The sequence below is a fragment of the Oratosquilla oratoria genome, chromosome 43, assembly GCF_046742065.1.
Source record: "Oratosquilla oratoria isolate Oo_2021 chromosome 43, ASM4674206v1, whole genome shotgun sequence".
Lineage (NCBI taxonomy): Eukaryota > Metazoa > Arthropoda > Malacostraca > Stomatopoda > Squillidae > Oratosquilla > Oratosquilla oratoria.
In genome coordinates this window covers 28,721,345-28,738,526 of record NC_134819.1, presented here as the reverse complement: position 1 = coordinate 28,738,526, position 17,182 = coordinate 28,721,345, and the positions used below count along the sequence as shown (strand labels likewise).

The window sequence follows — 17,182 nt, the reverse complement described above, 5'->3', positions numbered from 1 at the left end:
TCTCTTAGTATAGTTTTTGTTCAGTTTTCATCAGCTAGAAAATGTTGCCAAGTTGGTCCGTTTAGCACCTATAGTTGGCTAAAATCTCCTGCATTTTTTCTTGCTCTACCACACGCCGTTTTTCATAATTAGTGCCGTTGTAATTACATAGTTATTCACTTTGTAGTATTTGTTATTCTTGTGCATATAATTATGGTGTTTTAGCATTTTTCAATCACAATCCAGTTCCACTTAATTACAGATATTGAGAACTGTTCTGCTTGCCCAGTCCGGGCCAGTCTGCTAGTCTTGAACCAGATGTGACGGTGTTAGACTTACTGTTTGCCGTTGTGTGGGCTTGATGCCACAACTGTGATTTTAAATTTGTTGGTTTTCCAAATCATAAAAGTGCCTGACAAAATGCCCAAACGGAAATGTAAATTCACTGCAGAGATAGAGAACAAACTCCCGTGCTTTGAAAGAGGCAGGGGTGAGCGAAGAATACATTATATGCATTGATGCAACAACTACCCCCACTTCCTCAGCTCCCCCCACCCAAGTCGTGACGAAAACGGGATCATTGCCAATAACAGCTTTTACATACAATTATAAATAATTTCCGACAGTCGCCCCGGGATTCGAACTGTAGTCTCGATGGTTCGAATTCCGGGACAAATGTCGGAAATTATTTGTATGATATTTGCTGTTACTAGCGATTCACTTCAGACACAACTCCCCATCTTCTATTTTTCTGCATGAGGGGACCAGAGAGGGGTTGTCGCTGATTAAGTGAAGCTGACTTGCTGTGGATGTGCTGTGTCTTGCTGCATTGCTTCTGACCCAGGCCCGTGGGCGGGATACAAAGATGACCCATCATCCATGAGGAGCTAAGACGGGGGTGGTGGATGAGAGTGGAATAGGATGGAATAAAATGGGTGGGAGTGGGTATATGACTTTTGATTTTGGCTACCTCCCTGGTAAGGGGGAAAAACCTTTGGTATATAGATATATTTTAGCGTAATTTTTAATGTAATAGTCATCCTCACCCACGAATCATCTGATTCATGAATCTAACTGGAAGAGTGGTGCTTAACCGCTTCACTCAACGTAACAAAACAACAGAAATGACACTCCGGGTGATGTTTCCCCGTCTAGTGTCTAGCTGAAATGTTCCCAATGGTCCGACTCGCTTATGGCAGTAGCGAAAGGAAAAGTGGAGTAGCGGCAATGTTTGACACTTTTCATATTGAATGTATAAGAGGTCGGATCATCCGTACATCGGAGATAATCCAACACCGCACAATACAGTCTATTCTTGCTTTATCTAAGAATAACAGGTATCTTCCTGGATGAGCATCTCCTCTCTGGATAAATCTGAATTTTTAAAGGAAAATAACAGTGTCAACAAACTTTTCAGCGGCGAGTAAATTTACTAAGGTCACCCCTAAATTAGCACTGTATCTGAGTTTTCTATGTTAAATTGTAACCTAAGATTTGTCAGGTAAACACGGTGAGCCTATGTTAGAAAGACTTGTGTGAAAAACTTTCATGAATATTTGAGATTCGTGGAACATATACAGGATCCAGAATTGTCACCAAATCTGCAAACACAGTCGTCGTACAGGTAATAAGTAAACTATATTCCAGGCACTCGTCAGTCGTGTAGATGTATTCATTATTTAGCAGATGTTTATTTTTTCTCTGTTCATTGCTTTATGTTGCCTGATTTATGTTAGTTCCGATCGCATATGAGCACTGCCTAAGTCTTAGAATGAAGCCTTATGAAAAGGGTCATTCAATGTTTACATTCTCCAATGCTAGGCATGCAATGACCATAAATACAAATCTACAAATTAGTGAATACGTTTGTAAGGCTATTGTGTACTTGTGCTGCAGGATTTGATATATTATTTGGGTCTAGAATACACTGAAAATGCTGTCTCACAAAAAGAACCATTATCCCCCAAAATATAAAGTATAAATTATATCGGAATGTTCCACAAACGTCATTCTCTATAATGTAACCCAAAATGTTGACCTCTGATTTACGAGTAAGATTGCCACAGGGCACAAATTTGTCACACAAATTTAATTGTAACTTATTTGAAGTGTCTTTTCTCTCTGGATAACAATAATAAGCTAATCCCACCGGTTGTGGAGGTTGATGGAGATATGGGGGGGGGGACAGTAAGTCTAACCTAACCTAATCCCACGTAGGTATAAGTGGTGACGGGTTTTTGAAGGTTGATAGAGTAATTTAGTTCCACGCTAGGATGTCGGAAATCAACATGTCTTAGTTTTATTTTCCTTACTCATTTTGTTTCTGTGGGTACCCTGGCTGCTATCCGTTTGGACCTCAATCTTGTAGGTTGTCCGGAGCTGTTCCTACATGAACCCATGAGACGGTGTCCGTGGTATATCACTGCAGTGACGATACTCGGAGGAAATTGATGCATCACAGTGGTGTACAAGTCACCTTAGGTCCAACGTGAGCATTGGATGCCTTTCCTAACCTCTGCGGCCAGAATTCGAACAGACGCCGAAGTCCCCACACGATTGCCAAAAGCGCGCGTTACCACCGAACCACGCCGGGCCTCGCTATTTGTACCTAAATAGACTAGTAGGAGTGTCCTCCCGACAATTCGAAAACAGGTGACTAGCTGTTGAAATCAGGATCAGTATCACAAGATAAAAACATTGGTATCTGACATCCTCGATTTGGTGGACCTCTGCGGAAACTTTACCAAGAAGTAGGGTGAGGAACCTGCGCATGGCTGTGGCTGGGGCCACTTTTGCCATTTGGTTTTGGCCTGAACAAGTAATAATTACTGGGAATTGAAAGAAGTACGAGATTCGAACCCACAACTACATTTGCGGAGGAAGTTAGATTAAGAAATGTTAGTGTAAATGAGGAGGTGAGTTGATCTAGAATGATAATAATAATGACAATAATAATAATAATTAAGGCAAGGCGTGGGTATGTATCGCCACGACATTTGATTTTTGATTGGTAAGTAAAGTATGATCCAGAAAGCTAAGATAGATGGGACAACAATAGGGTGTGAGTTGGGTAAAAGGATATGTTTTGACTCGACCACACCCATTTTAGCGGGGAAAGGGCCATTGGTGTGTATGCCCCATATATTTTTGTATAAAGCGCTTATATGGAAAGCTTCCGTTTAAGAAACGGTAAAATGGTAAACGCGCAAATGAGACCAAAGCTCACAGAACATCCAACTATACTAGTTAATATTGATAGGTAGAGACAACTTCTACAGGAATATAATGCTAATATCAAACAAGGGTTTCACAAAGAGAATGAGAGAGAAAATGTTAGTATTGTCAAACAAGAGTGTCACAACCTGTTAGGGAGATGTCCTAGGCGTCCTGAAAGCTAACATGGCTTCTCTAGTTTTAATCTGTGAGTCGAATGTATTAAATGACTAGTTCTTCCATTATACATTGTCATCTCGCTACCTCCGCGTTTACTGGGATTGCACATTTTGTAACAGGTGAGTACATCATAATTGTCGAGATTATTTCAGTAGGCATTTGTTATAGTACTCTTGCTATTACACGGAGCTATTATACTTAATGTGACTGGAAAATATAGACTGCCTCTCCAGTTGTTAGATGAATTTGATTTATTACGTCTTGTTAAACTAAGAACACAAGTGCACCGCTTACCAGTGTATCTGAAACGATGTGACTAGCAACCCATAATTTCAGGAGTGAGGTGAAGTGAATGAAGCTTCTTACAGTAGGTCAAGTTTAGGGGCGGTTGGTGGTCCCGAGCCACGACCACCAACAGCCCCTAATCGCTCGCTTATTCTCCCGGTGGCAAAAACCCTCTTTTATACACTACTATCTTTTCATTTTCATACATTCTTCCCCTCCCACAAAAACCGATTCCGCGCAAGCGGGTGGTCTTACCTAGCAAGTCGCAAGTCGCAAGTTTAGATTAAGGTTTTGTGAGTTATGGAATTTTAATAAATCTTGAGTCATTCAGCTCGTGGTGGTGTGAATATGCATGTGCACTGGGTGGCATTGGTTGATTTTCAGCGTATATATAATGGAGAAATAGAACGCAACATATAGCACTATATCTTTTAGTGTTTTTACTTGTTCTATCTTAAAGAATGGGGTATATTTGATACATAGGGTTTATTAAAGATATTTTCCGCGAGAGATCAAGGGCAATTGACTGATTGATTTAGGTACAAAGGACATTATTTTATATGAAAACACCAAACTGTTGTTAGTACACGACTCGAGATGTCGATCTTACAATTACTTTTTTTCAGGACGAGGACAACTATCAACTTTTCTTTGGAAGAGTTATCCGTAGATTCCATATATTCGTCGTGAAACAAAGAAAATCTGGTGTGGCGTTTGTGCTACAGGTGTCTTACGGGTAATCTTAAACATCAAGTGATGACCACCCCTGGAGAGAAGCCTTTCCAATGTGACCTGTGCAGTGCAGCTTTCTCAAGAAAGGCTGATCTCAAACGTCACGGAGTGACCCACACTGGAGAGAAGCCTTTCCAGTGTGACCTGTGTGATGCAGCTTTCTCGCAAAAGAGTAGTCTCAAACGTCACTTGACTACCCACTCTGAAGAAAAGTCTTTTCAGTGTGACGCATACGATGCAAAATTCTCAAGTAAATATGCTATCAAATGTCATGTGACTCATACTGGAGAGAGGCTGTTTCCGTGTGAACTGTGCAATGCAACTTTCACACACAGAAGTAACCTCAAACGTCACATGATGACCCACTCTGGAGAGAAGCCTTTCCAGTGCGGCTTATGCGATGAATCTTTCTCAGATAAAACTGATTTCAATCGTCACGTGATGACCCACACTGGAGAGAAGCCTTTCCAATGTGACCTGTGTAATGCAGCTTTCTCAAGAAAGACTAGTCTCAAACGTCACGCGATGACCCACACTGGAGAGAAGCCTTTCCAGTGTGACTTGTGCGATGCAGTTTTTTCACAAAAGATTCACCTTAAGCGTCACGAGGTGACCCACACTGGAGAGAAGCCTTTCAATTGTGACCTATGTGATGCAGTTTTCTCACTAAAGAGTAGTCTCAAACGTCACGTGATGACCCATTCTGGAGAAAATATATTCCAGTGCGGCTTATGCGATGCAACTCTCTCAAGTAAAGATGATCTCGATTGTCATGTGGTGACTCACACTGAAGAGAAGCCTTTGTAGGTTGACTTGTTGTGGTGCAGTTTTCTCACTAAAGGATCATCTTAGGCGTCACGTGACGATTCAAACTAAAGAGAAGTTTTTTTCCTGTGTAACATGTAAGATACAATTTTCTCACAAAAGAAACATTTGTGTCACTTGATGATCCACACGAGGGAAGCCTTTTTCACTTTGACTTACGCTGCAACATTTTCACGTAAACATACTTTGAAATATTACGTGATGTCCCACAGTGGAGAGAAGGCTTTCCATTGTGACCTGTGCAATATAGTTTTCTCTAAAAGAAGTAATATGAAATGGAATATGGTGATTTACACATGAAAGAAACCTTTCCAATGTGACCCACACTGGAGAGAATCCTTTCCACTGTGACCTGTGCAATAGAACATGGTGATTCACACAGGAAAGAAACACAGTAGACCGTTCTTTTGTGACCTGTGCGATGAAGCTTTCAAACAAAAGTTATCTCAAACGTCATGTGAGAGAATCCTTTCTAGTGTGAGGCTGCTATCTTGCATAGAGTGGCGTCAAACTGTATAGGTGACTCACGCTGGGAAGATACCGTTCCAATGTCAGCTTTGTGATGCAGCTTTCTCACCAAAGTATAGACTCGAAAGTCTTTAGCGGTATATAATGATTCATATTTGTAAGTGATGCAGCTCTCTGAAGAAATGCTTTCAAAAGTCCAGTGATAATTCACGTAAGAAAAAAACCTTTCTAGTGACAATGCCTTGCACATTTATTATGAAAGGCTGGAGCTGAAAGCGAAAATAAACGGGACACACAACTCTGAAAAAAGTTGTACTCGTATATCTAGCCTCTTTTACAATTGCTACTAAGTTCTTAACTCAGATATTAACTTTTCAGGTTATATATGAGGAAAATAGTCAGTCGTGGAGAGTAGATGGCACGTGCTTCATATGAAATTATGTTTTGAGACGAAACTACTAACTGTACCTTTGTCGTAAATCAAATATTTAATGCTCTCTATGCTCTGGATGATAACATACATATATTTTAAAATCATATTGCCATTTGATTAGATTCAGTACAGAGTAGGCAGTACAATGTTTCTGTGGTAGCGCATTTACAAAATAAGTTGAATTGTAGTTTGTTGATTTATATTCATTGTTCGTGGTTTTCAGATGTCACAAAATGAAGGATTTTGCTTTACCTTGCTCATCGAAACTCCTGTTTGTATATACCGTTACTGATCTAATAGTCGATTTATACTAAATATATTAGGTTTATTGGTTGAGGTCCACTCCTGTATATGTAATAATTTTGAGGGACTTCAATTCAAGTTTGAATTCGATTTATTATAGAACGAATGGAACGCCACAAGGTCTGTACAAAACAGATATATAAATGAAATTAAAGATAATATAAAAGTATTGTTTTATTACAACGCCTAAACATATTTCATACAGGTAACGCTCACGTTACCTCTTGCTCTCTTCAGCTGTAATGTTTTCACGTTTGAGAAAACTGTTAGACATGAGTAATAAATATCTAAATTACATACATTAGGTAGTATAGATTACAACCATTAAATAAGAATTGTTATAGCTGTTTTGAATATAATCCAAAAAGCTTATCCACTCATGTTGAGTAATAAATATCTCAGTTATGTACATCAGGTGGTATAGATTATAACTATTAAATCAAAATTATCAGTTATTATAATCGAAAAAATAAGATCACTGCACTGACTACCTTGATTATGGCTTACTGACTCCTCACTGAAGCTTCCGCTCGCGAGTCTGAATCAGTTTCGAAACCTCTCCAAAATAAACAGTTATGTTTTCAGTTATGCTTGTGTTCTTTAATCGGTCGGTTGGAGTTGGGGCGCTTATTTAAGGTATAGTCACATTATTTTTTGTATGTTCTTTACTTAGGGGTGAAATACAATTTTTAAAGTTGTGTAGCCCACAATACTCAAACCAGCACAGATGTTACAAGTAACTAGGGACCGTGAACGGTGGCGCTCCATGGTTGCCGAAGTCCAAGAGGATATGGCACGACGGTAAGGTAAGGTAAGCCCATAATGCAGTGGTTCTTAATCTTTTTCAGTGTCCTTAGTACCACCTGATAACTCAGAAAATTGTTCTCGTTCCCCCATCCAATACAAGTAACAATGCAAACATAGGAAAATATTAGTGATACAAACCTTGCTTTGCTTTCTCATAGTAAATATACAGTGCCATTGCTCTGGCTATCATGTCTCATACCCCTTGGGGTTACAGGTACCCCAGGTTAAGAACAACTGCCATAATGGATGAATATCAATATGTGAAATGGCAAATGGGTAAAGACAAGCTAGCATTCAGAGGGCGCATCTACCGACATCGACGGTATCGAAATAACAATCCTTATTTTCGGTGCGCAACACAATTTTCAATACCTCTGATGCCTCAGTATCAGAGTGTAAATTTCGCACACGATCACGCTGCGTTGACAAGGAGAGTGGAAACTGTAGGGACCAAGAATTTAAAAAAAATTGAAAATGCTTGAACATTTTAATCATTCTACCTTCTGGAATAAACGCGTAATAATTCTAACAATTCCAATAATTTCAACTCTCATTCTTTTGAATTACTATTTTTGTCCTGTCCCTCATTCGTTTTGTAATTCCTTTGATACAGTATATTCATTCCTTTGTGTCACTCCTGTGGAATGTCACGCCTCCTTCTCCACCCCCCCCCCCCACACACAATGAGATATGAAGACGGGACACTACGAACATAGCTCCCCTTCTCGTAAAATACATATAAATACACACACACACATACACACACCCATCTCGTGGCGCAGTTGGTAGAGTTCACGGCTGCCACTACAGGGGTCCGGGTTCGAATCCCGCCCAGGGGTGAAATAATTTTAGTATCGTGCTGTGAGTCGTTACTCCAACTCTCGTGGGGGGGAGTTGGGGTGTGTGTGTGCGTGTAAGGTCACAGCATTACCCATACATCGGTCATATACGAGCTCTGAGCTCTCTTCCGGAAGGGAAATAGCTGTCGATCACGAGTCCAACACGTGATCCAAGACCATGGTGAATCACACACACACACACACGCATAGTAATTTTGTTTACCCCATGCTTTGCAGACTCTTCCTATCCCTTTTCTTTTTCTTTCCATTCGATTTGTCCCATTCCTTCTCTACGAGTATATTCTTTCATTTCGTTTGGCTTCGTCTTAATATGTCCCTTGTGACCAGACAAGATGGAAGTTCACTGAAGCCGTTTACCACACAATTCGAAGCGGGTTCCCTTCAATTATGCTTTCTTCTTTTGCTTTGTTGACTTTTAGTGTTCCATTTTCCATTTCTGCCATTTTGTTTCTCTTTGTCCTGGTAGGTTAATCCTCCTCTCCGACTATCCAAAAGATCCTTCCTTGCCTCTTACAGGCGTCTCTTTCTAAGGGTTCTCAACAAGCTACACTCTGAATCATGTGATCCATTTAAGTAATTCTTTATTATTTGTTTATTTATTCATCTATTTATTTATTTATTTATTCATTTATTCATTTTTTGAGTACGCTTTAACAAAGAACATTGTAGGAAGAAAATTCATCAATTGGTATGTTTTGACAATCGTACGAAAATCGGTATATAAAATCTTACGTCAGGGTCAATCATGAAATATTTCTGTAGATCACAAAATGTATAGGAAAATAAGAATTCAGAATGAATTATTCTTTAAGTAATTCGTACATATTTCATCAGCGTAACAAAGGAAAAAGAAATAAAACACACATTGGATACAAGTAAAAACAATTTTATTTTCGAGTTTACAATGACCAGCAAGCCTTTGAGGGACACATCAGTAATCTGTTGCTCTGTCCTGAAGAAGAACTACAGAGACTTCGCTGACTTTAACCATCTCGCCACGTATGAGCAACGGGCCCTGGAGACTTACTACTTCGTCACCGGTGGCGTCAGGTAGATTCGCTCGTGGCCCCTTTCCAGGGATTTCTTAAAGAAAAGAGTCGATCGACTGGTCTCTCTATCCTGTTAAGAGCTAACGAGGACCTAAGCCGACGGTGACACACAGGCTACAAGCAAGGGGCGTCGGTAGGTAACCTCCCACAGGTAGCTCTTCTCCAGGAGTCTCTCTAGAGTCGAGAGCCACTCTCGCTCCTAGGAAAACTACGAGGACCTCACCTACGTTGACCACATACTCGAGTCTACTTCGGTCTTTGTGGGACCTACTACTCCGTGAGCAGGGGCGTCGGCGGCTACCTCCCACTGGTAGTGTTTCTCTAGGACTTCCTCTAGAATCAAGAGCCAGAAGTCGCTCCTCCTGAAGACGAACCACGAGGATCTCCTAGACTTTAACCATCCGGATCCATTTGAGCATTGGTCTCTATCGGGTCCACTACTACGCAACGAGTGGCGCAAGAAAGCTCATCATCAACTATGGTACTTCTCTTGAGTCCAGAGCAAGTGATGTGTCCTTCCAAAGCCGCTGGTTTGGTTCCTCGACGTCCTCTTCTTGGGTGCTGCCAGGTCCCTCGCCGGCTCGGTCCGCGCAGTCTGGTCGTCGCGTTGCTCTGCTCCTGACAAAGCTTGGAGGGGAATGGAGCGCGGCGGCTCTTCGCGACTGAGAGGAGGACGTCTCAGATGAGTTGCTTTTCGGGAAAGAGTTGTACATGACCAGAGGATCCACCATGAATATCTTTCCGTTTGCTCAAACACTTGGCTGATTATGATTTTGACATTCTTCGAGGGCGGCCAAGGTTGCCGTGGAGTCCAATCTGACACCACTCAGGCAAACGGTATTGATGCCTGAGGCCCAAAAGTGAATACTGGGTGAAAAGGACCAAGGTTGGAGGGGTGCCACATCCACGCCCCTGGGCTCAGGCTGCTCATGTCTACTTTGCTGAGCCTTGTGTCCGACTCTCTCTCTGTGGGGCAAGTTTGGACAAAATCGGACAACTTCGGATTTTCGGCTAAATTGATGGGGTAAATGCTTTGAAATGTTGTGGATTTTGTGTCATATTGGTCACCTGCTCCGATTTACCCGCCATCTGACCCACAGGTTGAGGGCGGCCAGGGTTGCAGTGGAGTCCAATTTGACACCACTCAAGCCAACGATATTGATGCCAGAGACCCAAAAGTGAATACTGGGTGAAAAGGCCCAAATTTGGATTGGTGTCACCGCAACGCCTTTAGGCTAAGGCTGCTCATGTCTACCTTGCTGTGCACTATGTCTGACTTTATCAGTGTGGGGCAAGTTTGGACCAACTCTGTCACCTTCGGATTTTCGGCAAAATTGATGGGGTTTTAATCCTTTGAAATTGTTGGATTTTGGGTCATATTGGTCACCTGCTCCGATTTACCCGCCATGTCACCCACAGGTCTAGGGGGGCCAGGGTTGCTGTGGAGTCCAATTTGACACCACTCAGGCCAACGGTATGGGTGCCAGAGGCCCAAACTTGATTACTGGGTGAAAAGGCCCAAATTTGGAGGGGTGCCACCTCCACGCCCCTGGGCTCAGGCTGCTCATGTCTACTTTGCTGTGCACTGTGTCCGACTCTCTCTCTGTTGGGCAAGTTTGGACCAAATCGGTCATCTTCGGATTTTCGGCTAAATTCATGGTTTGGGTCATTTTGTTCACCTCCGATTTATCCGCCATCTAAACCACAGATCAAGGGCGGCCAAGGTTGCCGTGGAGTCCAATCTGACACCACTCAGGCAAACGGTATTGATGCCTGAGGCCCAAAAGTGAATACTGGGTGAAAAGGACCAAGGTTGGAGGGGTGCCACCTCCACGCCCCTGGGCTCAGGCTGCTCATGTCTACTTTGCTGTGCCTTGTGTCCGACTGTCTCTCTGTGGGGTAAGTTTGGACAAAATCGGTCACTTTCGGATTTTCGGCTAAATTGATGGGGTAAATGCTTTGAAATGTTGTGGATTTTGTGTCATATTGGTCACCTGCTCCGATTTACCCGCCATCTCACCCACAGGTTGAGGGCGGCCAGGGTTGCAGTGGAGTCCAATTTGACACCACTCAAGCCAACGATATTGATGCCAGAGACCCAGAAGTGAATACTGGGTGAAAAGGCCCAAATTTGGATGGGTGTCACCGCAACGCCTTTAGGCTAAGGCTGCTCATGTCTACCTTGCTGTGCACTGTGTCCGACTTTCTCACTGTGGGGCAAGTTTGGACCAACTCGGTCACCTTCGGATTTTCGGCAAAATTGATGGGGTTAATCCTTTGAAATTTTTGGATTTTGGGTCATATTGGTCACCTGCTCCGATTTACCCGCCATGTCACCCACAGGTCTAGGGGGGCCAGGGTTGCTGTGGAGTCCAATTTGACACCACTCAGGCCAACGGTATGGGTGCCAGAGGCCCAAACTTGATTACTGGGTGAAAAGGCCCAACTTTGGAGGGGTGCCACCTCCACGCCCCTGGGCTCAGGCTGCTCATGTCTACTTTGCTGTGCACTGTGTCCGACTCTCTCTCTGTGGGGAAGTTTGGACCAAATCGGTCATCTTCGGATTTACGGATAAATTCATTTTTTTTTTTTTTTTTTTTTTTTTTTTTACAAAGGATTACAGAGGCGGAGCATGCCGACAGGAGATCTTTTGGTCCATATCTAGGTCGGATGCGAAAAAAAATCATAATGATAATAAAATAATAAATGAAAAATATAATAATGTAAATAACAAATAAAATACATAAATGCATAGATATAGTTAAATAATAAACAAACAGGTAAATAGTAAATAATAATAAATTAACATATAACTAATAATAAATTAAAATCAGACAGACAAGTGATAACAAAACAAAAACAATATAAAATAAATTATAATCATTACAGCATCTTGCTTAGGTGTTTATCTAAATAATTCTTAAAGCCTCGAACTGAACTACATTGCACTACCTGTGCAGGAAGTTTATTCCATTCATTAACTACACGGTTGGCAAAGTTGTTTCTACCTACTTTCAAATTGAATCTATTTCCGGACAGTTTGAGACCATTGTTTCTGTCTGATTCTCATTCAATGTGAAAATTTTGTTACTTTTGATGTTGTCAATTCCCTTTAGAAGTTTAAAGACCTGTATCAAGTCACCTCTGAGTCTACGCTTTTTTAGGGAAAACAGATTCATATGTTTTAGTCGATTTATTTTTGATATTTGGAATCAGTTTTGTGGCTCGCCGTTGTACATTTTCCAGTCTGTCAATGTCTTTCATGAGATTCGGTGACCATACGGAAACAGCATATTCCAAATGTGGACGAATTAACGATTTATATAGCATGTTAATGAATAATGGACTTTTGAAATCAAAAGATCGCGCAATGAGTCCTAGAATCTTATTTGCTTTCTCAGAGGCTGAAATACACTGCTTGGATGATTTGAGGTCGTTACTGATAATTACGCCGAGATCTTTTTCACTATCCACTTTTGTTAACGAATTTCCAAATAATTTGTAATCGTACTTACTGTTATTTTTACCTATGTGCACTACCCTGCATTTACTTGTGTTTAATTTCATTAGCCACTTTCCAGACCATTGCTGTAATTTATCCTTTGAAATATTTTGGATTTTGGGTCATATTGGTCACCTGCTCAGATTTACTCGCCATATCACCCACAGGTCGAGGGCGTCCACGGGTGCCGTGGAGTCCAATTTGACACCACTCATGGATACGGTTTGGGTGCCACAGGCCCAAAAGTAAATACTGGGTGAAAAGGCCCAAGTTTGAAGGGGTACCACCACCACGCTCTTGCGCTAAGGCTGTTCATACCTGCCTTCCTTTGTACTTTGTCCGACTCTCTACCTGTGAGGCAAGTTTGGACCAAATCAGTCACCTTCGGATTTTTGGGCAAAATTCGTATGGTTTGGATTTTGTGTCATTTTGGTCACCTGCTCAGATTTACCCACCATATCACCCACAGGTTGAGGGCGTCCACGGGTGCCGTGGAGTCCAATTTGACACCACTCAGGGATACGGTATGGGTGACACAGGCCCAAAAGTGAATACTGGGTGAAAAGGCCCAAGTTTGGAGGAGTGCCACCGCCACGCCCTTAGGCTAAGGCTGTTCATGTCTACCTTGCTTTGTACTTTGTCCGACTCTCTACCTGTGAGGCAAGTTTGGACCAAATCGGTCACCTTCGGATTTTGGGCAAAATTCATATGGTTTCTCCTTTGAGATTTTTTGTCGAGGGCGTCCAGGGCTACCGTGGAGTCCAATTTGACACCACTCAGGGATACGGTATGGGTTCCACAGTCCCAAAAGTGAATACTGGGTGAAAAGGCCCAAAATTGGAGGGGTGCCAACCCCACGTCCTTGGGCTAAGGCTGGCCATGCCTACCTTGCTTTGTAGCGAGGTTGTGGCGACCAGCCAAATTTGTTTGTGTTTGTGTAATTTTCCCCTCTCATTTCCGCCTGTTGGCGCCCGTACTCTTAGCCTGATTTAGCCCAAACTTACTCCAGAGGGAGAGAGTCGTCCACAGGGCACAGCGAGGTAGACGTGGGGAACCTGGACCCAAGGGCGAGGTTGTGGCGACCAGCCAAATTTGTTTGTGTTTGTGTAATTTTCCCCTCTCATTTCCGCCAGTTGGCGCCCGTACTTTTAGCCTGAGCAGTATCTAAGTTCGATCCGCAAGAGCTCTGGTGGCCCTCGACCTGTAGCTGAGGTGGTGATCCAATCGGGACAAGTGGCCAAAATGACCCTCAAAATTACCAATTACCACGGATTTGGCCAAAAAACCGTCATGTCTCCGATTTGGCCCAAACTTACTCCAGAGGGAGAGAGTCGTCCACAGGGCACAGCGAGGTAGACGTGGGGAACCTGGACCCAAGGGCGAGGTTGTGGCGACCAACCAAATTTGTTTGTGTTTGTGTCATTTTCCCCTCTCATTTCCGCCTGTTGGCGCCCGTACTTTTAGCCTGAGCAGTATCTAAGTGCGATCCGCAAGAGCTCTGGTGGCCCTCGACCTGTAGCTGAGGTGGTGACCCAATCGGGACAAGTGGCCCAAATGACCCTCAAAATTACCAAAAGGACCCACGGATTTGGCAAAAAACCGTCATGTCTCCGATTTGGCCCAAACTTACTCCAGAGGGAGAGAGTCGTTCACAGGGCACAGCGAGGTAGACGTGGGGAACCTGGACCCAAGGGCGAGGTTGTGGCGACCAGCCAAATTTATTTGTGTTTGTGTAATTTTCCCCTCTTATTTCCGCCTGTTGGCGCCCGTACTTTAAGCCTGAGCAGTATCTAAGTGCGATCCGCAAGAGCCCTGGTGGCCCTCGACCTGTAGCTGAGGTGGTGACCCAATCGGGACAAGTGACCAAAATGACCCTCAAAATTACCAAAGCATTTGGCCAAAAACTGTCATGTCTGCGATTTGGCCCAAACTTACTCCAGAGGGAGAGAGTCGTCCACAGGGCACAGCGAGGTAGACGTGGGGAACCTGGACCCAAGGGCGAGGTTGTGGCGATCAGCCAGATTTGTGTGTAATTTTCCCCTCTTATTTCCGCCTGTTGGCGCCCGTACTTTTAGCCTGAGCAGTATCTAAGTGCGATCCACAAGAGCTCTGGTGGCCCTCGACCTGTAGCTGAGGTGGTGACCCAATCGGGACAAGTGACCATAATGACCCTCAAAATTGCCACGGATTTGGCAAAAAAACCGTCATGTCTCCGATTTGGCCCAAACTTACTCCAGAGGGAGAGAGTCGTTCACAGGGCACAGCGAGGTAGACGTGGGGAACCTGGACCCAAGGGCGAGGTTGTGGCGACCAACCAAATTTGCTTGTGTTTGTGTAATTTTCCCATTCCATTCCCGCCTGTTGGCGCCCGTACTTTAAGCCTGAGCAGTATCTAAGTGCGATCCGCAAGTGCTCTGGTGGCCCTCGACCTGTAGCTGAGGTGGTGACCCAATCGGGACAAGTGACCAAAATGACCCTCAAAATTACCAAAGCATTTGGTCAAAAACTGTCATGTCTGCGATTTGGCCCAAACTTACTCCAGAGGGAGAGAGTCGTCCACAGGGCACAGCGAGGTAGACGTGGGGAACCTGGATCCAAGGGCGAGGTTGTGGCGAGCAGCCAAATTTGTTTGTGTTTGTGTAATTTTCCCATTCCATTTCCGCCTGTTGGCACCCGTACTTTTATCCTGAGCAGTATCTAAGTGCGATCCGCAAGAGCCCTGGTGGCCCTCGACCTGTAGCTGAGGTGGTGACCCAATCGGGACAAGTGGCCAAAATGACCCTCAAAATTACCAACGGATTTGGTCAAAAACCGTCATGTCTCCGATTTGGCCCAAACTTACTCCAGAGGGAGAGAGTCGTCCACAGGGCACAGCGAGGTAGACGTGGGAACCTGGACCTAAGGGCGAGGTTGTGGCGACCAGCCAAATTTGCTTGTGTTTGTGTAATTTTCCCATTCCATTTCCGCCTGTTGGCGCCCGTACTTATATCCTGAGGAGTATCTAAGTGCGATCCGCAAGTGGCCTGGTGGCCCTCGACCTATAGCTGAGGTGGTGACCCAATCGGGACAAGTGACCAAAATGACCCTCAAAATTACCAAAGCATTTGGCCAAAAACTGTCATGTCTGCGATTTGGCCCAAACTTACTCCAGAGGGAGAGAGTCGTCCACAGGGCACAGCGAGGTAGACGTGGGGAACCTGGACCCAAGGGCGAGGTTGTGGCGACCAGCCAAATTTGTTTGTGTTTGTGTAATTTTCTCCTCTCATTTCCGCCTGTTGGTGCCCGTAGTTTTAGCCTGAGCAGTATCTAAGTGCGATCCGCAAGAGCTCTGGTGGCCCTCGACCTGTAGCTGAGGTGGTGACCCAATCGGGACAAGTGACCAAAATGACCCTCAAAATTACCAAAGGCCACCTGCCCCGATTGACCCGCCATATCACCCATAGGTCGACGGCGTCCAGGGCTGCAGTGGAATCCAATTTGACACCACTCAGGGATACGGTATGGGTGCCACAGGCCCATAAGTGAATACTGGGTGAAAAGACCCAAGTTTGGAGGGGTGCCACCGCCACACCCTTGGGCTAAGGCTGTTCATGTCTACCTTGCTTTGTACTTTGTACGACTCTCTACCTGTGAGGCAAGTTTGGACCAAATCGTTCACCTTCAGATTTTGGGCAAAATTCATATGGTTTCCTGAGATTTTTTGGATTTTGGGTTATATTGGTCACTTGCTCCGATTTACCCTCTATATCACCCACAGGTCGAGGGCGTCAAGGGCTACCGTGGAGTCCAATTTGGCACCACTCAGGGATACGGTATGGGTGCCACAGGCCCATAAGTGAATGCTGGGTGAAAAGGCCCAAGTTTGGAGGGGTGCCACCACCACGCCCTTGGGCTAAGGCTGTTCATGCCTACCTTGCTTTGTACTTTGTCCGACTCTCTACATGTGAGGCAAGGTTGGACCAAATGAGTCACCTTCGGATTTTGGGCAAAATTCATATGGTCTCCTTTGAGATTTTTTGGATTTTGGGTCATATTGGTCACTTGCTCCGATTTACCCGCTATATCACCCACAGGTCGAGGGCGTCCACCGCTGCCATGGAGTCCAATTTGACACCACTCAGGGATACGGTATGGGTACCACAGGCCCCTAAGTGCCACAGGCCCATAAGTGAATACTGGGTAAAAAGGCCCAAGTTTGGAGGGGTGCCACCGCAACGCCCTTGGGCTAAGGCTGTTGATGTCTACCTTGCTTTGTACTTTGTCCGACTCTCTACCTGTGAGGCAAGTTTGGACCAAATCGGTCTCTTTCGGATTTTGGGCAAAATTCGTATGGTTTGTCCTCTGAGATTTTTTGAGTTTGAGTCATTATGGTCACTTGCTCAGATTTACCCGCCATATCACCCACAGGTCGAGGGCGTCCATGGGTGCCGTGGAGTCCAATTTGACACCACTCAGGGATACGGTATGGGTGCCACAGGCCCATAAGTGCCACAGGCCCATAAGTGAATACTGGGTGAAAAGGCCCAAGTTTGGAGGGGTGCCACCG

The 17,182-nt window shown here is 44.2% G+C and overlaps 1 protein-coding gene across 1 annotated transcript; it reads left to right on the top strand.

Moving 5' to 3' along the window:
- The first annotated feature begins 1,380 nt into the window (after window positions 1-1,380).
- On the top strand, window positions 1,381-6,558 carry LOC143021934 (uncharacterized). Its single transcript, XM_076179825.1, has 2 exons — window positions 1,381-1,603; window positions 4,284-6,558. Exon 2 carries the CDS (start codon window positions 4,414-4,416, stop codon window positions 5,194-5,196), a length of 783 nt encoding a protein of 260 aa, XP_076035940.1. The 5' UTR covers window positions 1,381-1,603; window positions 4,284-4,413; the 3' UTR covers window positions 5,197-6,558.
- Window positions 6,559-17,182: the final 10,624 nt, after the last annotated feature.